Source organism: Thunnus maccoyii, chromosome 10, assembly GCF_910596095.1.
Source record: "Thunnus maccoyii chromosome 10, fThuMac1.1, whole genome shotgun sequence".
NCBI classification, from domain to species: Eukaryota; Metazoa; Chordata; class Actinopteri; order Scombriformes; family Scombridae; genus Thunnus; species Thunnus maccoyii.
This window is the reverse complement of record NC_056542.1, coordinates 7,763,195-7,785,722: the sequence shown is the minus strand read 5'-3', so window position 1 is coordinate 7,785,722 and position 22,528 is coordinate 7,763,195. Positions and strand designations below refer to the sequence as shown.

At 39.1% G+C, this 22,528-nt stretch overlaps 1 protein-coding gene across 3 annotated transcripts; it reads right to left on the bottom strand.

Annotated features, from left to right (window-relative positions):
• Positions 1 to 843: 843 nt before the first annotated feature.
• On the bottom strand, positions 844 to 21,166 carry phf1 (PHD finger protein 1). Of its 3 annotated transcripts, XM_042424759.1 has the most exons (16): positions 20,990 to 21,166; positions 19,551 to 19,669; positions 18,874 to 18,952; positions 18,612 to 18,693; positions 17,822 to 17,908; positions 16,639 to 16,733; positions 15,963 to 16,111; positions 15,310 to 15,405; positions 12,716 to 12,784; positions 12,238 to 12,361; positions 11,556 to 11,623; positions 10,849 to 10,980; positions 8,991 to 9,069; positions 7,398 to 7,513; positions 6,000 to 6,086; positions 844 to 4,610 (listed from the first exon to the last, which is right to left on the bottom strand). In XM_042424759.1, the coding sequence occupies exons 3-16, from the start codon at positions 18,949 to 18,951 to the stop codon at positions 4,232 to 4,234; spliced, it is 1,641 nt and encodes a 546-aa protein (XP_042280693.1). In that variant the 5' UTR covers position 18,952; positions 19,551 to 19,669; positions 20,990 to 21,166; the 3' UTR covers positions 844 to 4,231. The 3 variants fall into 3 exon arrangements, with proteins under 3 accessions (XP_042280693.1, XP_042280694.1, XP_042280692.1); XM_042424760.1 differs by lacking the exon at positions 19,551 to 19,669; XM_042424758.1 differs by lacking the exon at positions 20,990 to 21,166 and having other exon boundaries at positions 19,551 to 20,159.
• Between the last annotated feature and the right edge of the window lie 1,362 nt (positions 21,167 to 22,528).

Sequence of the window (22,528 nt, the reverse complement as noted above, 5' to 3'; positions counted from 1 at the left end):
TTTGTTTTGCTCTGCAAAGTTGCAGAAACAGCAAACGCAGCAGTTAAGACTAATAATGGGAGGCCAGTACTATATGCGTTAGAGGAAGTCAGGAGGGAATAAAGGTCAGAGACAGGTCAGAAGGGTATCATTTTGATTTAAGGATCTTCAGCTGGCCACCAGTTAGAGAACTGAGAAAGTGTTATCTGTGGAATGTGTCTGTAAACTTCAGAAGAAAGCTGAGACGCCCATTTGTAAGATATATAAACCAACTGTGAATACTCCATGCATTACATTACATTTCTCTGTAACCCTACTTGTGTGTCGCACTCTGAAACACTCCCTCTTGTACAAGAAAATAAATTCAACTTAAACTTTGATACTGCGGATCTGGTCTCCATCATTTAAAGGTCATTAAGAAGAAATTCTTTTGACAGAACGTATTTCTGTCACACATGATCCCAGTATCAAGAATGTACATTTATGTCTGAAATTGTTATATCCAGCCTCTCGTCAACCCAAAAGTTATGATGTGTTTTTGTCCTTTTTGTGACCCCCGAGGAAGCCAAATCTAAGATTACAAAAATTTCACAACCCTGGTTTGCACTTGGCTCAATATGCAGCACTTAACCAAACATCAGTCCCATTTGACAGCGCTACACTGGCTGCCTATTCCATTAATTTTGGAAAGTGTAGGTGGTTTTGGAGAGGCTAGTTACTTTTTTTTTTTTTAGGACACAACAGGGTAAATATCAGACTTCATGTTTTTACAAATCAGTTCACTATCATATTTTACACAGAAAAACAGACAAACAGAAACTATGTTACCAGTATGAACTTATATAAAAAATACACATTGTATGAGGTGAAACTTTTTTATTATTCATGTTACATATTAGGTGTGTCAACGCAGAGTATACATGTACAAACGTAATTTCTCCAAAAATACATCAAACTGAACTTGGACTTGACTACTAATCAGAAAAAGAAAGACTACCTCTCCCAAAATAAATGTGTTCCTTAATGTTACTGTCTTTATTTCCTCCTATTTTGTTTTGAACTAATCTGGTTGAGTTCCACCTAGAGTACATCCTATAACAAGCACTTGACGGGTATAGACATACCATAGAAAACACACAAATACATTCATCACCATTGCCTAGAAAGGTTCAACACACCCCTTCCTAATAAACTACAGTCAAAGTCACTGAGGAGGATGAAAATTGCAATGCAACATTATTTCACTGGCCTGAAATGTACGCATAGGTGCAGGAGATAATTCAAAAGAGAGGTCGGTATTTAAATAAAATCGGAGAGTTTTGCATTGGTTTTGACTATAACAGTATAAATGTTGTATGTCTTTTGCTATTTAACTAAACCTGTAATGCAGTCTTTCTTCAAAGATAAATGTATACGTTGTGTACGTTCTATCGAACAGATTGCTGAAATAAACCTCTGTATAAAATATAAACTCTGAAACTTGCACCACAGTATTCTAGATTTATGTAACCTGTTTGCACAAAGATGTCTCTAAAGATAAAATCCAACTTCAGCACCTCACTTGCCGCTATAAACACACGTGAGAAGAAGGGAGACGATCAGTCAGGCCTTAAACTTATAAATTTATACTTAATGCGATGTTGTGCCTTTTAAATTATAGACTGTTAGACCCTGGAAGATACTTTGAGTTTTAGTTGGTAGTCGGGCCTATCAGTGTCTTCTTTACCTGTACTGTAACTTTGAACGCAAAGACTGAACTCCCTGCGACATGAATCTTAATAACAGCAGTGCAGTGGCTGTGGCCGTGTCTGAGCTTGTCTTTGTGACATTAAACACAAATATAAAAGAAAGTCCTCATAAAATAATTTCCATTCTGATGACTTCAAACATACATTTCAGTAACATATACGTGTATTTTTTCTTGTTTGTTTGGAATGTACATTTACATCACAGTCCTGTTCTGAATAAAAACTCAATTCAACATTATCACTGGTCCTTGTTTACCCATGTAGTTGTATCTGTCTCGTTCAGCTGTCGTCTGATTGATCGGTCGGCAGACCAATCGGCAGGTACATAACCCAAATAGGCACTATGCAACCACATCAAAAAAATAAAGTAAAGTCATTCGTCCATAGCAATATATTGTGAATATATAATTCTATCTATAAAACAAAAGCCCTCTTGTGGCTCCTATTTCTAATACATACAGTAGTCTAAATGTAAATTATGTATGACAAAATCTAACATAACAATTAAGTAACCCCGTAATAACATGTATACAATCTCTTATTAACATACCGCGATGAGAAGAAAATATGTAAACCTCCAGAGGATTTGTTGTTTGTGGAGCCAAAGTCAGACAAATTGGCATCTGAGCAGATGAAAGGAAGAGAATCTGTGTGTAATTCCTCAGCTATTGCTGTCAAAGAGCCCTTCAGCAAGGCATTAAACTACCTTCTGCTCCAGTGTGGCCCATAATACAAGTCTGGCTGTACTGCTCTGTCTCTTCAATAAAAGGTTACTGCTTTTTCATTTGCAGCCAGCAGCCGCCATCCTGTTGCCATCATGCCACTCGCTGATGACGGACCATTCATCACTGCTCATTTTCTCTCTGAACTCCATGTGAACATTAACCATCAGTTGATGAATGGGCAATTTAAAAAGTGAAGGCTGATTGAAGTGTGGTGTGGCCAGGGGATGTTTAGCTCGCTAATCCCTTCGATATCAATGCAAAATAATGGGACACAGTTATCATTATAGAAAAGGTACATTTAAATTTCTCTTTCTGTACTTCTCTCTTTTAGAGCTGCAATGATTAGCCGATTAATCGAATAGTCGATAGACAGAAAATTAATTAACTGCAACTATTGTGATAATGAAATAATTGTTTTGGTAATTTTTACAGCAAAAGAGTAAACTGAATATCTGTATTTTAGCCTGTTGATCAGACAAAACATCTCAAGACGTAATCATGAGTGTCATGAAACTATAGTAGGCGTTTTTCACTACTTTCTGACATTTTTTAGACAAAACGACTAATCAAGAAAATAATAAACAGATGAATCAATATTGAAAATAATCATTAGTTGCAACCCTACTCTTTTCCCATTGAAGACATTTTGATGTTATGACTTTTTTGATGTCTAGGTTACATGTAATCATTGTTTCAAAAGCATTTAAATTAACATATTTCAGTGTGAAGCAGGTCCAAACTACACATTAACATATAGTCATTCAACTGCTAGAAAAGCATCTGAAAGCCTTCTTGCAACTCACCAAAGTAATGCTTATTGGTTGGGTTGTTAAGAGTGCTTCTGTGTTACTCATTCTATCAATGTGTTATTAAAATGTGGTTTCTCCTGCAAGTTGTGTAGTAATTTTAATTTTAAAATCTTTTTTTTCTCTATTTTTAACCAGAATGCAAATCTAATTCAGATCATGCTACCATATGATGCTTTTTATAAATTAGCAGCATGTTGTCTACATGACAATTGGTGGAAGTTTACTGGTTTATTTGTGGCAAAAATGAAACTAAAATAAAATAGGAAAGTAAAAAAATATAACTAGCTGCAGATTAAGGAATAACTTAACACTCCTCAGCTGACAAACAGTATTTCACTGCCCTCTCTGGTTAAAAGTTTCAAGTGTGTTGCACCTCAGGGTGAGGTCAGAGGTGTGCTTTGATCCACCTGTAACCGCACCCAATACTGATACCCGGAGTACACTTCTCCATCACTGCAGCAATGTGAGAAGCTAAACTACTGGAGGCCAGCAAAGACAAGATTTTTCAGCTGCCGTTAAGTTGCTCTTTAAAGGAATTTAAAATGAATAACTTCCATTTTGATCCCCCTTCATTGTCACTATTTTAACAGTGAAAAAGCAGTAATCGTTCTTTTCCTTATTAAGATTTAAGTACAATTACTAGATGTGGCCCAAACATTGACAAATTAGCAGGAGGTTTAAATACTTCCCCTCATCACTGTAAAACATGATAAATTCAAAGGCATATTCCAAAGTTAACAGTACAAATATCAGAGAAACACTAGCAAAGAGGGACATTTAGTAACGAGTAGTGAGGTTATAATGATGTAGAATAGAGGTGATACTATATGAGCAACCTGGATTTGCAACATGTAGGGATTTTTTTCCTCTTTTTGTTTTGTTTGTACTTTAAACACTGCCACGTTTTACATACACAGTATTCTTGTGGCAACTGCAAAACAGTCATTGCGTCTCGTTTACTCTCTCTGTCTCAGTACAAACTCACGTTCTCCCACTCCACAAGGTACTGCACCTTCCCGTCTGGCGTGACACGTCTCGCCAAGATTCTCACTGCCTCCCCTCCTCCCCAGTTCCTGGCCACTGTCCCGTCTCCCCCTCCGACTCCCATATTCCCTCCACCTCCTCCTCCTCCTCCTCCACCTCCACCTACGCCACCCCCTCCGCCCATGCCGGCCTGGTAAGGTAGGAGGGGCTCCAGCTGCTTCTGCCCCGGCTGGTGTTGGTTTTGGTGGTTGTGGTTGTGTTGGTGGTTGTGATGGTGCTGATGGAGGTGGTGGTGGTGATGGCTGCCATTGGTGTTGAGGGGGTACTGGAAGCAGGGTGGTGGTAATCTGCAGGTGTCCTCAACGCTAGGAAAACAAAAGGAGTGAGGAAGAGGAACTGATTCATTTAGGGGTATTTCACCATCCCATTCAAATAGGTTTTCTTTATGAGGAAGCATACTTTAACACAAAATTTGTACTGGAATTTTTTTCATAGGTTTGCTACAAATATACTTTTGCAAATAAAAACTAGCTTACAATATCCTTAAAGGAAATACTGTACATTTATTTGCTTTCTTGCAGAGACTTTGATGAGAAAATGGATACCACTCTCATGAAGCTGGAGCTAGCTGTTTCCTCCTGCTACTATTCTTAATGCTAAGCTAGGTTAACAGCTGTTAGCTCTAGCTTCATATTTAGCGTACAGACATGATGGGGTATAGATCCTCTCATCTGAGTTTCAGCAAGAAAGCAAATAAGCATATTTTGTCTTTAAACTTCTGTCATCACTATCAACATAAGTAAAACTGGTATGTTGCTTGGTATTTCAAAATGTGACCTCTGATATGCATCACAAGCCAACTCAAAAAGGTCCAGAGAGGCAAAAATCAGTTGTGCTCAAAGTCCAAATGCATCGGTAAAAAATAAAAGAAAAAATTAATTAAAATTAATTATTTCACTTGTCAAAACTCTTGAAAAATACCATATTCCAAACACAGACAAACTTCATCGACGAAGAGGGACAGTGATCTAAATTTAAAATTAATCAACAGGGATATGCGGGAAATACATTAAACTGTCTTTACTTCAAAGATGCTGCTAGTTGGCATACAACACAATATGTTGCAGTGACTGAAATTTATGATTTAATAATCACAAATCTCCTGCTCAATACTCAAATCTGATGCTGCGCCAAAAAGAACCATTTTTACCATCAAGGTTACTTCAGCTAATGAGGAAGAAAACAAAAACTGTAGATGAGCAGTCTAACTGCCTGCCTTATGCTGTGGAAATGTCCTTGTTCTGTGTATAATGAAAAGGGTCCTCAAGAACATAGACTGGAAGGCAGACTGGGAGCAACTGAGGGGTCACTCATCAGTGCCGTTTAGATGTGGTGATAAGCAGCTGTGGAGCATCTGAAACTTTAAGGCATAATTCTTGTTCCTTTGATCGCAGGATGGTGAAAGATCAGGGGCAACAGTGGCTGAACAGAGCAGCCTCCACATGCGACTAAGTGGACAAAATCTACTACGACTGTATATGTAATTTTATATCACAATATCAATATATATCACAACAGACGTAATTTTATAGAAATTTAATGGAGAAATTATGGATCAAATAACCAGATATCTGAATCTGGTTAATTCAAGTCCAAATTTCTATAATTTCATGATCTATATCTTCATACTGTAAAGTGACTATATACATGACCAGCAGGATTTACTAGATATGAGGATGGTAGATGAGCAAAACCTGTTGTAGTGATGGAGACTCCTGGAGAGTGCAGTATTTCCGTTGTAAGAGGTGTGATACAGGGCATACATCCGCTTAGGGGGAGAGCTGTGGACAGGACAGACAAAGGTTAAAGACATTAAAGACAGAGTTGCTTGCTTTGCAACTTGAATGTAAAATACAAGAAAAGCACAAAGATCCAAACTGAAAAACATACTTTCCCATTTTCCCCTGGTATGTATCCATGAAGATAGTTTTGTTTGAGTTCACTTACTTAAAAGGGACACACAGTATCATGCATTTTGTAATTTTCTGTTATTTTTATACTGTTATAATGTCAGATGTCTATGTTAAACATACTAAAAGTTCTAAAACTTGAGGTCAACATATGTAAAATGCTTCCTGAAAGTCAAAAGCCAGGGCTTCAGCCTGCTCTGAACACTTTGTTTACAATGTTACATCTACTTCCTTCTTGTGATGATGTCCAATCCTTCATGCATGCCCTCAAACAGCCATTAGTTCAGTAGTCTTTGTCACTAAGGTTATTCCACAGGTTGTTCACCTTTCCTTTTTGCATATTTCAAATCGGATTCGGGCTCGAACATGTACGGATGTATTTGAGAAGTTTCCATTTTGAAAGTGAAATCCTACTACTGCTGTTTGTTTACGTAGCCTCCAAAGCTAGCCAATCAGAAGAGGCTGCATAAAGGACATGTATAAGATAAATAAGGAATGTTCTAAACTGTAAATCACGCAGATATTCCAGTAGAGCCCCATGTTATGTCCCCTTCAACTTTTGAGATATGTTCTGCTCTGACTTCTGCTGTCATCCTAATACAACAGAGCCAAAAAGAGTTTTGTTTGTCTTGGTCACAACATTGAAAAATGACATTTGAAAAAATCTCTGCTGTCAAGAGTTTTCACAGGAACTATTTCCAACCAAAGAAATAATCCCACCTGCATTGTACTGAGGTGGCGGAGTCTTAGAGGCAGATATCTCAAAACCCCCGACACTTAAAACAAATCTATCTGAATCATGTTACTTCATAGTGCAGGAAGTAGGGATGCTGAGGGTGCTACAGCATCCTCGCCTCCATGTGTTTTTGAAAGATTGTTGGTTTTTTTTCTGTTGCATCACATCCCACCTCTCCAGGTCCCTATCAACCACAATATCTTTTTTTAACTATTACTATTATCACAAGTATAACAAGCCCTCCAGATGGATTCTGTAATATTTAGTACAGTCCCATCATATGTTGTTTGTAATGATCTGTTGTGGCAGGAAGTTTTGAACAAAATTTAGACACATGTTTGTGCGGCTACTGTATGCGTTACTTGTGATACAGGTGAACGGACCCTTTAACTCTTCTCATACTCATCAGTCACCACAGAAAAACAAAATGGTACAACACCCCTCACCTCAAGTTAAGCTCCTCCTCTGACTTCCTGGAGGTGTAAAGGCTGGCCCCTCCCATGTAGCCATGGCAACATGGCAGTAGCTCAATGGGGCTGGCAGACACTGGGGGTGGACAGGCCTAGGCACAGGAGACACGCACAGATCGGCTCGAGTCTGGATGCCAGCATCATCACAGGAGTCAATCAAGCACTGATAGCTCCGTGCTCAGTCATGCATAAAGTTAATTTTGCATATGGGACGTTCAGTTTTGAGATAAATATGTCTAGACAGAGGTTTGCATACTGAAATTCAGAGTGAAAACAATTTAAAACAGAGTTGACGCATATTTTTTTATATATGTTTAGCATTCTTAAGGTTTTGATTTTATGCTCCTGCGTTACATGAGGGCCAATATGTCAATATATCCACACTAATAGCATTAATGGATGTGAGTCACATCATTGTAAGGCTCATCAGACACAGTGGTGGTAGGTCCTGCTTGAACATATTACCTCAAGAGCACATCTCATGGAGCTGGCTGGTTAGTGAGGCAGCTTTCCTGACATACCAACTCATGACCCATAACACGTAAAAACATCAGAGCATCATCAGAGCCATCTATCACCAGAAATGTCATCTGGGGAGATGCCACTTGAAGGTTTTTGCATTTCTCATCGCTGGACTGTGACATATGGGGCAACTCGCTTGGCCCATTATCATTCCCTTCTCTAGCATTACTATTAGGAGGAGAGATTATTATTCAGTGGCCTTAGTCAACGTCTGTGCCTTTAAATGGATGTGCTCTGTCAATGCTGCACTGTCAAGGTGCCAGCGCCACCTGGCCAAACTGTAATCGACTGCAAAGTGCACTTGGAAGCGATCCCAGCCTATACATATCAGCATTCCTTCCCATCTCACTTTCCCTACTATAACAAACCTGCTCCTCCAAGACGGACGGAGATTAGCATCAATCAGAGGGGGCACAATGGGCCTGGATTTGCCAGAGTGAAAACAAGTGCTCTGTGGAGCGTATTGTTCCAGGATTACTGTATGTTCACATACACGAATCAGAGAGTTGTGTAGGAGGACACAGTACAATGAGAATCCACGGTTAAGAATGCTGTGTAAAAATAGTAACCTGCCACATGTTTTGTTGGCTGTTTTAGTGTGATCCGCTGGGAATTGGGTTTGATGATCATGATAAATGCAGCGCTGAACTGCAGATGTTGATGAAATACTTGAGCGAGTTTTTGTGCAGCCAAGTTTGTATTTGAATTATAAATTTTAATCGAGCCAAACACATGACAGCTCATCTCTCACACGCTACCTTTACTCTAACCATAGACTTTAAAGCATCAGCATTAAACACACCGCAAAAAAGCAGCAGAAAAAAAATACTGAGGCACTGAGCTGCACTTGGTGTTAAAAGACACGTAGACTGATCTAGACTGCGAAATGAACCTTCATCACAGTGTCTGACTGACAGGTTATTTGGATCGCAGAGAGCTGTTTACCTGCCTGCCTAAAAAAAAAAAATAGAAGAAGAAAAAATAATCAGAGAGGTTTCCTGGCCCAGACCTTCCCCCTCCTCATGAGTTGAAGACAGAGGCACTGACCTGTGTCTCCATGATGCGACGCTTTGATTTACGTGGCTCTGGCCCTCCGACTCTCCTCTGGCAGGGTAGTGACAGTGGGCTGAAGAGCGCAAAAACAAACATAAATTAATATACAAACATAAACACACACATACAATCCCAATGTGCAATGTTTAGTTTATTCATGTGTCTGCATAAAATCCCACCGAGAGGTGTAAAAATACAATAAAATGAGATGATATACTGAGTGATGGTGATGTATTATGTTAGTAACACATTTTTAATATACAGTATGAGCTCATACATCATCAGCAAGGACATAAAACCTTCTTCATGCCTTCTTCTCCCCAAATTTCCCTCATTCTCTATCTTCTTCTTCTGCTTGCTTGTCTCCTGACTTGTTTATGACGTATACAATACTTAAACTCCAAAAGTTGCCCCTGGAGGCTTGAACGTCCATTACAATTCACAATTTGAAAAAGCTGAGAGGACCGTCCATTATGCTATAATTAGAGCTGTGTGAGTAGTAGGACTTTAAATGTATATTTTTTCCTGAGGGCAATGCTAAAGAATGGACCGCGTAGTCATCAAAATCAGAGGGATTCATCCTCTTAGTGGCATGAATGTGTTCAGCAAATTGCATGGAAATCTTCTTACAAGATATTCTTTGTATAAAGTTGGGGCATCTTTGACTGAGGGTGGCTGAAGAGGAAAGTTAGCTCCATAATGGTGGTGCTGAAGAAAAGCTTATGTAAAAAAATAACGGGGTTATCATCTGTGGACCATGAATAATTGTCTTTACCAATGTAAAGGTAATTCAGCCATTCCTTTCGGAAAATGAAATTGTGCCTCGTCATGGTCGACAGTATTGTAATTTTCACCTGATAGGGCCTCTATATAATGGTTTGGGGGTCTCCATAATCATCAGGAATCATCCTTTGAGGATCATGAATGTCTATACCAAATTTCATGGCAATATTGCCTGTACTTGTCAAGATATCTTGTTCTGGACCGAAATGTTGGATCATATCACCATCTTTAGTCTCCACCACAAGCAGAAATATACTATATGTTCTACCTTTATTGCTCACCTGATCTTTGACCCTTTCTTTATTGTATTGAGGTTTCTTTTGTCTCTGTTCAGAAAAGTGCTGTACAAATAGCATATTATCATCATTTGTTCAAATATATTTCATTGAAAAAATGCCTACTGTTACATGAAATTAGGCATTTGTAGTTTTTAAAACAAAAAATCAACCATAAATCTATTAAAGGAGATATTTTTTTTAGAAATGGATAAACCAATGTTGTACTTAGTCTGAACATTAGTTAGTTTGTGGAGAAAAATTACTTTACTCTGGTCAACCAATCATCTCACATTTTTGTCGGTGAGAAGGACGGAGCTTAAAGTGATGTTAGCCAATAAGATCAGTGTGTCTTGATGGATACTGGAAACCTGTAGCTATTTAAGTGAGCAGAGGGAAGTGAAGAATTAATTACCGCAAGTACGAATGAACTGTCACCACATAAGCAAAAATGATTTTCTCTGCACTTCTGAAAATTATCCCCTACTTCAGTCCGGGTAAAAGAAGCATCAGTTACATGGCAAAAATGATTTAAAATGAAAAGTGTGTGCAGACTAAAGGACACATGCATACTCATGTGCTCAGACACACTTATGGATGTACAAACGTAAGCACACAGGGGGTTTTATAGCCTACTCTTTTAGGAGATTATTAAGACACTGATACATTTGCTGGCATATGAAAACTGCTGCTCTAAGTTAATTGTTCATGCGTAATGACTATATGCCCTGCGGGAATCCCAGAGCTCTTATTGAGATAAGAGCTGAAAAGAGAGACGCTGTCCTTAATCTGACCTTCTCCGGTGAGTTATGTTGGTAGGTGGGTCGGTGATGAGGGGTGACGAATCGGACGTCAGCGGTGGCGGGGCTCGGACCTGAAGCCCGAAAAGACACTTCTTCTTCTTGATCTCCTTTCCAGAGACAAACCTGGGTGACATCAAAGAGACAGCTTGTACAGTAGACGCAGTGAGCCTGGACTGGTGTTGGTTCTTAAAAATTATCATTCATTACTTCTCTTTCATGCTAATAACGAATTTAAAGTTACGTAACAAAATGTATGTATTCTCCTGATGAAAAAGTAGACTCAGGGACATTTCAAAGGTAGTGACTGTGTAATTTAGTATACATAATTAGAGCACACTTTGTCTGGAGAAATTTGCAGTTTTATGACTGCAAGGTTTTTGGTGAAATTCAGTGAAAATCCAGTAAAAGCAATTATACTTCTAGGCTGGTTATTGTGATTAAATACCAACAACTTGTATCCTCTGCTAACAAGACAAAACCAGCACCAAAAAGAGTAAATTCCTTGCAGTCTAATTGCTGGTTACATTTTTCTGCCGTTTTATTCAAAGTCACACATTTCACCTCGCTCATTTCAGTCTGTGTGTCCAACGTTACAAACTACAGAGCACTAAGAAGACCCCTCTATTCATGGAGTGCTACTCATCAATCCAGGCATGTGTGGTCGGTGTTTATTCTTCTCATCATATGCGGTGACTTACCTGTCCTTGTGGGAGTTCAGAGCGTTGAGGAGATTGTGACAGCGGTCTTGCCTTGGCGTGTCAGAGAGCTGGAGGACAGGCAGGAATGAAAAATCAAAGCTGTGTTTACACAGCGGACGGCCATCAGACAGAAAACCTTAATGCTTACAATAATTTTCTTTTACAGTCGCTGACAGCAATTATCTTGATATGGAAAAATGACTTGTTGCAGCTACATGGCTGAAAAATCTGCTGTCATGTTATGACAAGACAAACAATACATCCCAAATGATCTTTTAAAAACAGCTTAAAAGAGAACCCAAAACCTCAGATACATGTACAGGAAATGCATAAAATCCCCCCTGGTGTCTCTCCCAGTCACCTCTACTTTTATCTTTATCTTTTATCTGTTTATTCTCTGTGGAGACGCTTCTGACTTTAAACCAGATGGTGTAACAACTTTGAGCCTCCACACTCTAGTTTAAAGGTTTGTAAAAAAAACTTCATTCATATTAACAAATCTATCATAAGCCATTCTTTAACTCAGCAGTGTTCCCCTTTAAGCTTACACAGAGGTTATACTTTTTTATACTTTAAATTTTACTTTAATGATGGTTAATAGGCTTTAAGTCTCAAATGCAAAAAAGGCTAGCAGCATTTCACATCATTTCATCATGGTGCTTAAACGGGGAAATATCAATACCGCGCCTAGGAGCAACGAGTCCCAATTCTCATTGGTGAAAGACAGGATTTCATGGTCAAAATCAAAGTATTTCCTCTTGCAGCACAGGGAGAGGTGGTAGAGCACTAAATGAGCCAAATCCACCCTGCGTTTCAAATAAAAAAATAGTAAAAATTAGATAATGTGAAACAGGTGAAATACATTAAAGACAAAAACAAAATGGAAGCAATTTTTAAGGACATGTTTTTAAATATTAAACATTTGTGAGAGTAGTTTAATACATCAAATTTTTATGACATGCAGCAATATCAGTCTGTGCTGTGTTGTTATGTGAAGTAGTACTGTATAAAACTGCACCTGAAATGTGCTGAAAATTACTTATCTTTTTACAATTTGATTGAACAAGAAAAATAACTATTGTGGTGTTTTTTTCCTTTGACAAAAATGTCAAAAGTGTCATATTTGTCGCTGTAAACGTGTCAGTAAAGGTTAACATTACCAGGTCATGGGTAGTCTTTGGATGGTCTCTGGTCCCTTTGAACATACCGAGCACTGGAACTGATAAAACCTAAAATACATGTAAAAACACAGAAAATCTTAATTTATTCGAGAAAGAGTTCATTTGTCACCTTAAATTTTGTCCCTTTTTATCCTCACTTGCACAATCTATACATATATATTTCCTTTTAAAGCATATGAACTGTGTGAAAACTATTTTTGTCCAAGAAAAGTATAATTTCCACCTTGCAGACTTCTTATCATTTAGTCCAAGTATCACAAGTGTCACAGTATTTACACTGTAATTTCTTTCTTAGTTTCTTTGCTTCTTTTCTTGCAGTCTAGATATGTTTCTCTTCTCTGGATATTTCATCATTTAATACATTACAATAAATCAACCTGAACTTGAAATGAACATACAGGTGTATCTGTTCCACTCTAATAACATTCGGTTCTGGGTGACCCTGAAACTCAGCTCAACACCATACCAACATTGTGTGCATCTATCTTTCTATATGCATGTGTTTGCTGAAGGTCATCGGGAAAGATGAAACGCAGACACTGTATGACGGCAGCACATGCTTACTATTCCAACTGTGAACTCAGTCTTCACTCTTCCTCCATCACCTGCTCAGCAGATGTTGCACCAATCCGGCCTCCCTCTCCCCAACTGTCAATCTAAATCTAATCCCTCCTTTCCCCCCCCTCCTCAGACAGGTTCGGCAATAACACCGTGTCAGGGTGGGTGTAAAACCCAGCCGGCTAACACAGATGGTTACTGACAATAATAACTTAATGGATGGATACATTTTATTAAATGCATGAGATGCAGCCTATCAAACTGCACTGTGATCAGCAGCTTGAATATTCACCCAGCATCATATCTGAACTACTACCAGTAATATTAAACGTCTGCTCCGTCGTCTGTCACTGTCCCTTCGCTTTGAACAGCTCTTGTCCTTGTAACATGAGTCAGTGAGTACATTGACATGCTAATAATTTAGTCTTAAGCTAATTAAGGCATTTCTCTGACAAGTGAAGCTGTCATGTAGACGTCTTCATCTGATTATGTTAATCAGACTTTGGTCTACTGCTCAAACGATTAGCTGATTCATCCATTAGTTAATCGACAGAAAACTAATGAACAACAATTTTGAAAATCAATCGATCATTTGTTATTTATCAAGTAAAAATGCAACTGGTTCCAGCTTCTCAGAAGTGAGGATTTGATGCTTTTCTCAGTTTTATATTATTGTAAGTTGAATATCTTTGGGTATGGGACTGTTGGTAGGGGAAAAAGCGACTTGAAAATGTTATCTTGGGCTTTGAAAAACTGACTATTTCTAAACATTTTATAGACTCGGCCATTAAAGTCAAATGAATTATCAATAGCAGTGTTGCAGTTCTAGTAAGGTTGTAATCAGAGTAAATATAGCCCTGATACAGGTACAGGTAGGTTTCTGATCAGTCTGAACCTGAACATCGTACGTAACAAAATAAACAACATGTGGTGAGTAGACCAATAAGGAAAAAGATCAATGTAAACAACATTAAAAGAGAAATTCCATTTCTTACATGAAAACACAATCCAAATATTAGATGCTGACTGATACATCATCAAGATATTATCAGCTTTTATTGGCTTATCAAAAATATATGTTTGAAATGTTTGTAGACAGACAGACTAGAGTGGTTCTGGATAGCACTGTCGGTCCACCGCTGTGGGTCAGACTGAAATATCTCAACAACTATTTGATGGATTGCCATGAAATTTTGTACAGACATTCATGTTCCCCAGAGGATGAATCGTAATGACTTTGGTGATCCTTTGACTTTTCCTCAAGTGCCATCACGAGGTTGATATGTGTTTATTTAAGGTGAAATGTCTCTACAATTATTGGCTGAATTGCCATGAAATTTGCTTCAGACGTTCGTGTTCTCATCAGGATTAATTGTAAAAACTTTGGTGATACCTCAACTTTTCCTTTTAGTCTGAAGTATTGAACAAATAATTCAGTAGTATTAAGACTAAATACTCAGCTGTCCTCTCTGTTTAGTGTTTATTAGCAGTGTGAACTCACTAGACTAAGATGGTAAATATTATACCTGTTTAACATCAGCATGTTAGCATTATCATTTAGAGTATGTTATGATGTTAGTATTAAGCTAACACAGCCTTAACGAGATACTATCACAACTGGAGACTGTAATTTTTAATTTAAGTTCAACATATTTTCATTGTATATTTATTTAAACATATTATTTACAATAATTAAAGTTTACTGTTCAAAATGTACTGATATCTTGAATTAACTCTGATGCCTGTGTATTTCTTTCTCACAACAAATGAAAGGTATCACTGTGAAAAATGTTGCTCCTGTAAAAAATAGTTTCAGTCGATCTATCATTAGCAGAATTTACTCTCAAATATCTATATCTTCCAATAAAGTCTATATAGGCCTATAAACATACTCAGTGTGTAATGCAAGCCCGCTGTACCAAATTCCTACCAAACAGATTCCTTTAATTATTGTAATAACAAAATTATAATTGTGAGGATAAAGAATCCAGTTTTCATAGTGCTCTGTAACGTACCTGTCTCCATACAGTAATGGCTTGGTTAGACACTGTGTGCAGGCCTCGTGGAACCACTGGCCGCAACTTCCACACTGTAACATCTTCAGGTTCCACCTGCAGTCCCACAACAAGAGAACATCAAGAGACTTTTAACACATGAATGAATGAAGACAAGTTTGTATTTATGCATAATTAAGGGAAGGCTGAAGGCTGATGAATGCAGCTGACAGTTTGCATCTCATGAAATGTGTCTTCAGGTGTAAACTCCCACCGGGTGCTACTTCTCAAAAAGATATAGCAGTTGGGAGTTTGTTTTATACTGCTTGAGGTGCCAAGTGGGTGGAGTTTGCCACATCAGCAAAAGCAAAGAAGCAAAAAACACAGCAAATGCATTTAAAAGATAGTTTGGTGTACTTATTTTTTGACTGACAACTTACCTGACAGTATCTGAATTGATGCATCACTCATAAATCATTCCGAAAAAGTCAAAACAAACTCTAACAAAACTTGTTATTGCTGTTTGACGTACATCTGATTTGCTGCATGCAATAATCCACAAGGTGATTTTGACTAAAATGAGATTAAGCTTTGAGAGACAATGTTGTCAAATGTTAAAGAGCATACATGTACAGTACATTCAAACTTAAACTGGCCTCTGCAGTGTCACTCACTCTCCAGGTCCGGCACAGTAGCAGTAACACTGTTGCTGATTGGTCAGATGTTGCGGGTCCCAGTCTAAAGACGACAGCTGATAGGGGAGCCGGAGTTTCATAAACTGCATGAGCCGGGCGAAGCGTCCTCGTTTGAGGGCCCCACCTCTCTGAAAACACAATTTTTAGGACAGAACTGATTGGTCTGTGACCCCTCCAATCACTGTCATGTCAGAGCAGCGAGGGAGACGGATCACATTCGGTGGGGGAGAAAGCAATTCGTCTCATTTTATTGTAGGTCAGCTGTGAGAGATAGTGTCCGAGGCAGCGGAAGTCTGGACAATGAGATATGGACATTGACTGATTGACAATTAACCGGGTGCTTTCTCATCTCATATCTACAGAACTGGAGCACATGTGATTGATTGACTTTAAATGTACTTCTCTCAACTTCAGCGTAGTTTTTCAGCTTCATAACTATTGATTGTTCATGATTTCTTGGACACAATGTAGAACATCTAATACTGAAGTCAATACTGAGCAAATTAGTGCGCTTTTGCCTCGAATAAACCTATTACCCGCCGTACACATCAGTGTAGTGGCAGCAAAGCCTGATAAATCTGACTGGATTTCTCCAATATTACACACTGAATGTTTTTTTCCCCAGAGTGTGAGACGGAGAGATTAGCAGTCTGACCTTGGTTGCGACTGCAAAGACACATTGCCGACATATCCACGAATCGCTGTCAGCTTCCGGTTCGATGGTTGGCGTGTGGCACTCTGGATGATAACCTGTAATGGGAGGAGGAGGCAGAGCGTTTAATTCGTGTTTGCAAGACAGACAGCCAGAGTGACAATAATGGCAGAGCAGCTCCATATTTAGTGCTCTGCTGGTTTGTTTCAACAGCATGCAAAACATTTTACTATACTTTTTGCATCTAAGGAGCAAGGAGTATATTTGTCTGCTCCCCCCCCCCCAAAAAAAAATAAGCTGTCAGTTCGCCTGACAGAGCTGTGAAGACATGACGGTAAAATTTGCTGCCATTTCCTGCTTGTGCATCCTGCCGCTTGGTGTGTTTCTAAGACTTCTTCCCACTTTTCCATCATTATTCAGGCTTATTTATAAAGTCCCCCTCCACCCAAATACATGTTTTGTTTATTGTTCCTTCACTTGGCTGTCACTTTGCAGAATGGATGAATGTAGAGTTTTACACTGGAAGGCTGTTTCTCTGTGCTCATATTTCAGTTTAAACACATGTACCTTCAAGGATGATTTTGTGACATCATAAGTGGTGTGGCAGCCAATAAAGGTCCAATATGCAAATTACAGAAGTGTGATGTGGAAACTTAAAGCTGCGCAACATACATTGAGAATGAACTTTTCAGTTAAGCGAGAGACATTTTGTGTCTAATAGTTAAACTTTTAAAACTAAGAGTATTTGCATATTCATAGGTTCTGGATTTTTCAGAAAGGGAGAAGGAGAAATTGATTTTACAAATTTTTAACAAGGTGATTTAACTTTTTTGTGGGAAAAAAAATATCAGACTCAAATTATTATTCCAACCAGAGTGTTTTTATGTCTTGAAACATGTCTGGAGGGGGTCTTAAAATTAGCAACAAGGCAGTAAAGACACCCACTAGCATTTAAATCAGTGAATAATATTCCAAGTCTATGGATATCTCATTTATTTTCATTCTGGTCAGGATGGAGGTGCAACAACTCATATATATCATTTATGATGTGGTTTTCTGTGTTGTTGTTTTTTTTCTTGAAGGAGCAACATTGTTATTTAGCATACTGTGTCAAATCTTCAAGGTCAGAGCAAGTACTGGTGGAGAACCGCTGCTTGACAGCGGATGATGAGGCATGTTTCCTTACCGTGGCGACATTTAAGACAATTTATGAGGGGTTCTTTAAGAGGCGGGGCATCACAAATACAGCAAAGTTCTTCCACTCCAGCAGCGACTGAGGCAAACAGAAAAAGACACAGAGAGAGAGAGAGAGAGAGAGGCAAGGGGAGGGGAGGAAGAGAGCGAAAGTAAATGTCAGAGAGGAAGAAAGAGAGAGAGCAGTCAACGGCATTAATTTATGTATATTGATTCACATCCTTGCCACCTCATTGATTTCAGTGTCTCCTGCACCCTTTCAGATTTCACTTCATTTGACGGGCGGATATTCAGCCTGGTCCTAACATGCGACCAACTTCCCCTTCACTTGATGTTAGGTGGAGTGGGGGCGCCATTTCCCTGAGGAGTCATTAGTCTAATAAATTCATAAATAGGCTCTGATATACCAATTACATCTCAACGTGCCCCCATCACAATACTCGGAGCACTCAGCATCGTAACCTTGAACGTGATTGTAATGTTTTTTCTGTATTTTTCTCTGACAACAAATGAGAGATCTTGGGGAGAGAAAAGACACGAAAATAAAAAAAAAGTTTATAGCTCACAAGATGAGAGAATCAGAGAAGTATTCCTTCGACTCCTCTGGTAAAAGTTGGAGAGTGTGAATCAAAATATCTATAGTGTGAGTTCAGCTGAGCATCGGTGCATTCAAAGACTAAAACTAAGAGCATTTTTCAACACAAGAAATGGAAAGCGTCGCCAACAGGAAGCTATTTACTCTACTAGCTGAGAGAGAGAGAGAGAAAAAGAGTTCTTCTTACACGAGTGAATGTCCTTTCTTAGTACCCAGAACTCTGAGTTGTCCTCAAATCTCACCAGACAACATTGCTTGACTCCATCTACCTGAGAGGGAGATAGCAGGTGAGTGGAGTGATTGACAAAACTAAATGGAAGTCTTTTCAAATCCAGGTGAACACACTCACTGTCTGACACACACACACACACTAAAAAAGTCTTTCTGGCAAACACACACACACATACACACACACTCTCTCTCCTGCACAAACACCCACATGCACTTACTCTTTTCACATTGCCGAGGTACAGTAGTCCATCACTCCATCGAGCCAACACATCATCTCCTTCACTTACTCCCCCCATCCTGAGGAGAGAGACAGAGGGAGAGGAGGGAGAGCAGGGCTCATGTGAAATGGAAATCCGATTTATTCGCTGAATACTTTGCTGCCATTGCTGACAGAGGGGGTTTACGACCCCGGCGTTTCGGCTGGCTCTCAGACAGGCGGGCTTTCGGTGCAAAGGGGTTAAATTCATCCTCCTCCTTTTTAGAGGAGAGAGCATAGAGACAGGCTGTATCCACCACAGTGAAAGATGAGAGTGAGTACACAACCAGAGAGCAAGACAAATGATTACTGCACACATGAAACACACACACACACACACACAAAAACACTGCATGATGACTGCTGCAATACAGTTTGATTGAATGAGCAAAGATCACTGTGCAGCTACTTGAAGCATCTGCCTTGCACTTTGCTGTGGTCTCCCCTCTTCTAACATCTTAAAAACTTGAATAGATGTATGAAATGACTGTGCAGGCTTTATCTCTGCACGTTGAGCATTTGTTCCAGTGCATGCACTCAAGTCAAGACAGACGCAGGATACATAACACTGTATGTAGCCTTTGTGAATCAAAAGCAAATCAGGCAAATTGTACAGTAAGCTGGCCGGTGAGGGGGTACCTGTCAAGTCGAACTCCTTTCCGTCGGGGTCACAGTGATTCCTGGGCAGGCTGGACATGAAATGCCCTCATCTGCTGTGGACCTCCGCTGTCCAATTACTGCCCGCTCGGATGCGCAGCCTGCGTGTTTGCAAAAAGTGGATGATGTGCATGTATGTCCCTGTCTGTGCCAAGCGCCTGTGTGTGTCAGTCAAGCCGTCAGCGAGGAGGCGACTGTCCGTCCGTCTCTCAGCCTAGTTTGTCCGTCCTCCTCCGCGATTCCGTTTCGTCATGTTCCTGTCGCTTTTGCTCTCTTCCCCCCCTCTCCGCCACCACCTATTGATGCTATTGAGGCGGGTTTGTCAGAGCAGCACCGGAATCAAGCCGCCAGAGACGCCATCATCCCTGCCTCTCTCCACCGACCGACTTGTTGTGACGCAGACATAAAACACCGAGATAGAGTGGGAGGGAGATACTGATAGAGGGGGATCCAGAGGTGGCGGGGAGGGGGGGGTCCACGGCGAGAGCACCTTCCCGTCTGAGGGATTGACCCTAAATCGTTGTGACAAGGGGGGATTTTGATGTCTGGGAGCAGGAGGGAGGGATGGCGGTGCGTTAAAAGCCAACGGAAGCAGCGCGCGCAACTACAGGGGCCAATTAAGTGGCCAATTAACGAGTTTAGCCGCCTCATTAATTGGTCTTAAACAAGAGAGACCAGCCAAGTTGAGAAACCAGTGGAGAAAAGTTTTCAAACTGAGATGGCCCAGCAAGCAGCGCCAAACTTGTCTTTATCAATATTGATTGATTGCCTCTGTCCTGCCAAACTGAACTAGGAGGAGTGTTTATTTTACTCTCTTTATTTTAAAGGGACATTTTTAGGGGTAATTTGATATTTTTAAATCTCTTCCGAAGAATAAATTAGCTGTAAAATAACACCATATAAAGATCACAGCAGACTTATTACAAATGTTGTGCATCACTTAACATTTATTCACAAGTTCATGTTTCTTCATTCAGCATATTCTAAAATTTGCAAGTCAAACAGCCTCTCCACTGCTCTTTTTCTGAAAATACTGGAAGCCAACTCCAAAGTGGACGAACTCTTGCCACATCTGCAGGACAGATGTGACATCCAGAGAGGGTCATCTCCTGTCACTAGACATCCGGGCTGTAATGTGTGATGGAAAATATTGTCGAGAAAAAAATAAGTGTGGCTAAAACAAGTCTTAAATATGAGATATGTGCCACAAACAAACACACTACAGCCTTAACAAATAACGATCTAGTCATAATCCAGAAAATGCAAATAGTTGAAGTTATATTAAGTCAAAGATATAATGTTAATTAACTAGTTTAGCACCAAGACAAACATCAAGCAAAGCTGCTGTAAGAAGCTCCAGTCGCAGAGTTGTAAGTTACTGTGTAATAATGTCCAATTAAGCATCATTAGATTATACTCACAGTTTGGAATGATATCACGTTTTGCTGTTTTCACTACAGGCGCATGTTCCCAGCCTTGTTCAAGGTTTTGTTTGTTTATTTTTTTCCCTGCTTGTGTCTTTTCTTGTTTATTTATGTCTTACACATTACTCACACCAGCCAATCATGTGTTAACACCGCCGTGCGGTTCAAAATGGCCCCTGGCAGACTGAAAAGTGGTGGAGTGCCAATGCCAATTTTCAGCTGTGACCACTAGGTGGCGAGCAAATACAAGGACTACACAATCAGTCTGTAGGATGTTCAGGATCTTCAGAGTAAGACTAAAGTTTAATAAATATGATATAATGAAGTAAAAAAATATTTTCACTACACAAACTTTTTTGTTTTGAAATGAGAATGAATTATTGCTCCAAAAACTACTAAAATGAAGCAGGGAACAGTTTGGTTGTACTGCTCACTGCTGTGATGAGGGGTTACATGTAGGCATTGTTTAAGGATGATATGATATATAAAAAGTCTGATATAATATATCTGATATAAATGTTGACATAACATGTGATTTGAGTTTTGTACATTCACAAAATCTTAATATAGCATACAGTAGTTTTCATTTTCCATAGTATGTTTCAGTGAGAATCTGCTGTCAAAAATATTTACAGGCCCCTGAATTGTTTACTCATTTCCTGGAAATGAGTATAAAATTCCTGGAGTAATTTGCAGGTATTTAATGGTTAATTTTTTAGGACGTTTTATAGAGAGAGTGGTGCAATTTAGTACAAAAACAGAGTTATGTTGGTTTAGTTGGTAAGTGAGTAGGTGTCTATCAGCATTTTTGGTAACACTTTATTTTACTGACCTTGTGCTTTCCTACTAATTTTCAGGATTTTTCCCTCTGAAAGTAGCTGCTGTGTAGCTGTTTATTCTTAGGACATTTATTTGAATGAGTAATGTAATTTGGTAGTCTACAGGAAATGCACTCATTATGGAGTTTTTAAGAAAGAGTCAGTTTAATTTATTAAGACTTTTTAAATATAAAACAATGAACCCAAATATAATCAGAGTTCATTTACCAACTAAACCAATTTAACTTTAACTAACTTTTTTTTCTCCATTTTTCATATAATTTGCACCACTCTGTGTGTAAAAATAAGAAAAATAAAAATAAACACCCATCTAAAAATACCTGCAAATTACATAGAAAATGTCAAGGAAATTTGTATAAAATGAAAGGACCTGTATAACAAAGCGCTGCCAAAATGTTCTTTTCAGTGTCACAATTTCTAAGTCTTGTAAACATAATGCACCTAGTCATTATAGTGACATGGCGGCTTTATTAATAAGAGTGGCTACAGAGGGTCTCATTCATCCCTGCAACAGCTGACTCAGGCAACAGCAACATGTGTAATGTCAATCAGTTTGTAGTCATGCATCTCTTCATTAATAAGAGCATCAGTCAATTAATCAAAGACTGGAGTCAAGCACAACACAGTTAAGATCTGTGTGATGAGATGTGATGAGACTGAGCTTTTTAGATCAGACTTTATACTGTACTAAATACAG

Coding starts and splice junctions, on each gene's coding strand:
- phf1 (XM_042424759.1), bottom strand. CDS start 18,951: ATGGGGGGAGTAAGTGAAGGAGATGATGTGTTGGCTCGATGGAGTGAT. Junction 9,070..10,848: donor AACATAACTCACCGGAGAAG/GTCAGATTAAGG, acceptor TGCGCTCTTCAG/CCCACTGTCACTACCCTGCC. Junction 7,514..8,990: donor GTCGCATCATGGAGACACAG/GTCAGTGCCTCT, acceptor TCCTGTGCCTAG/GCCTGTCCACCCCCAGTGTC.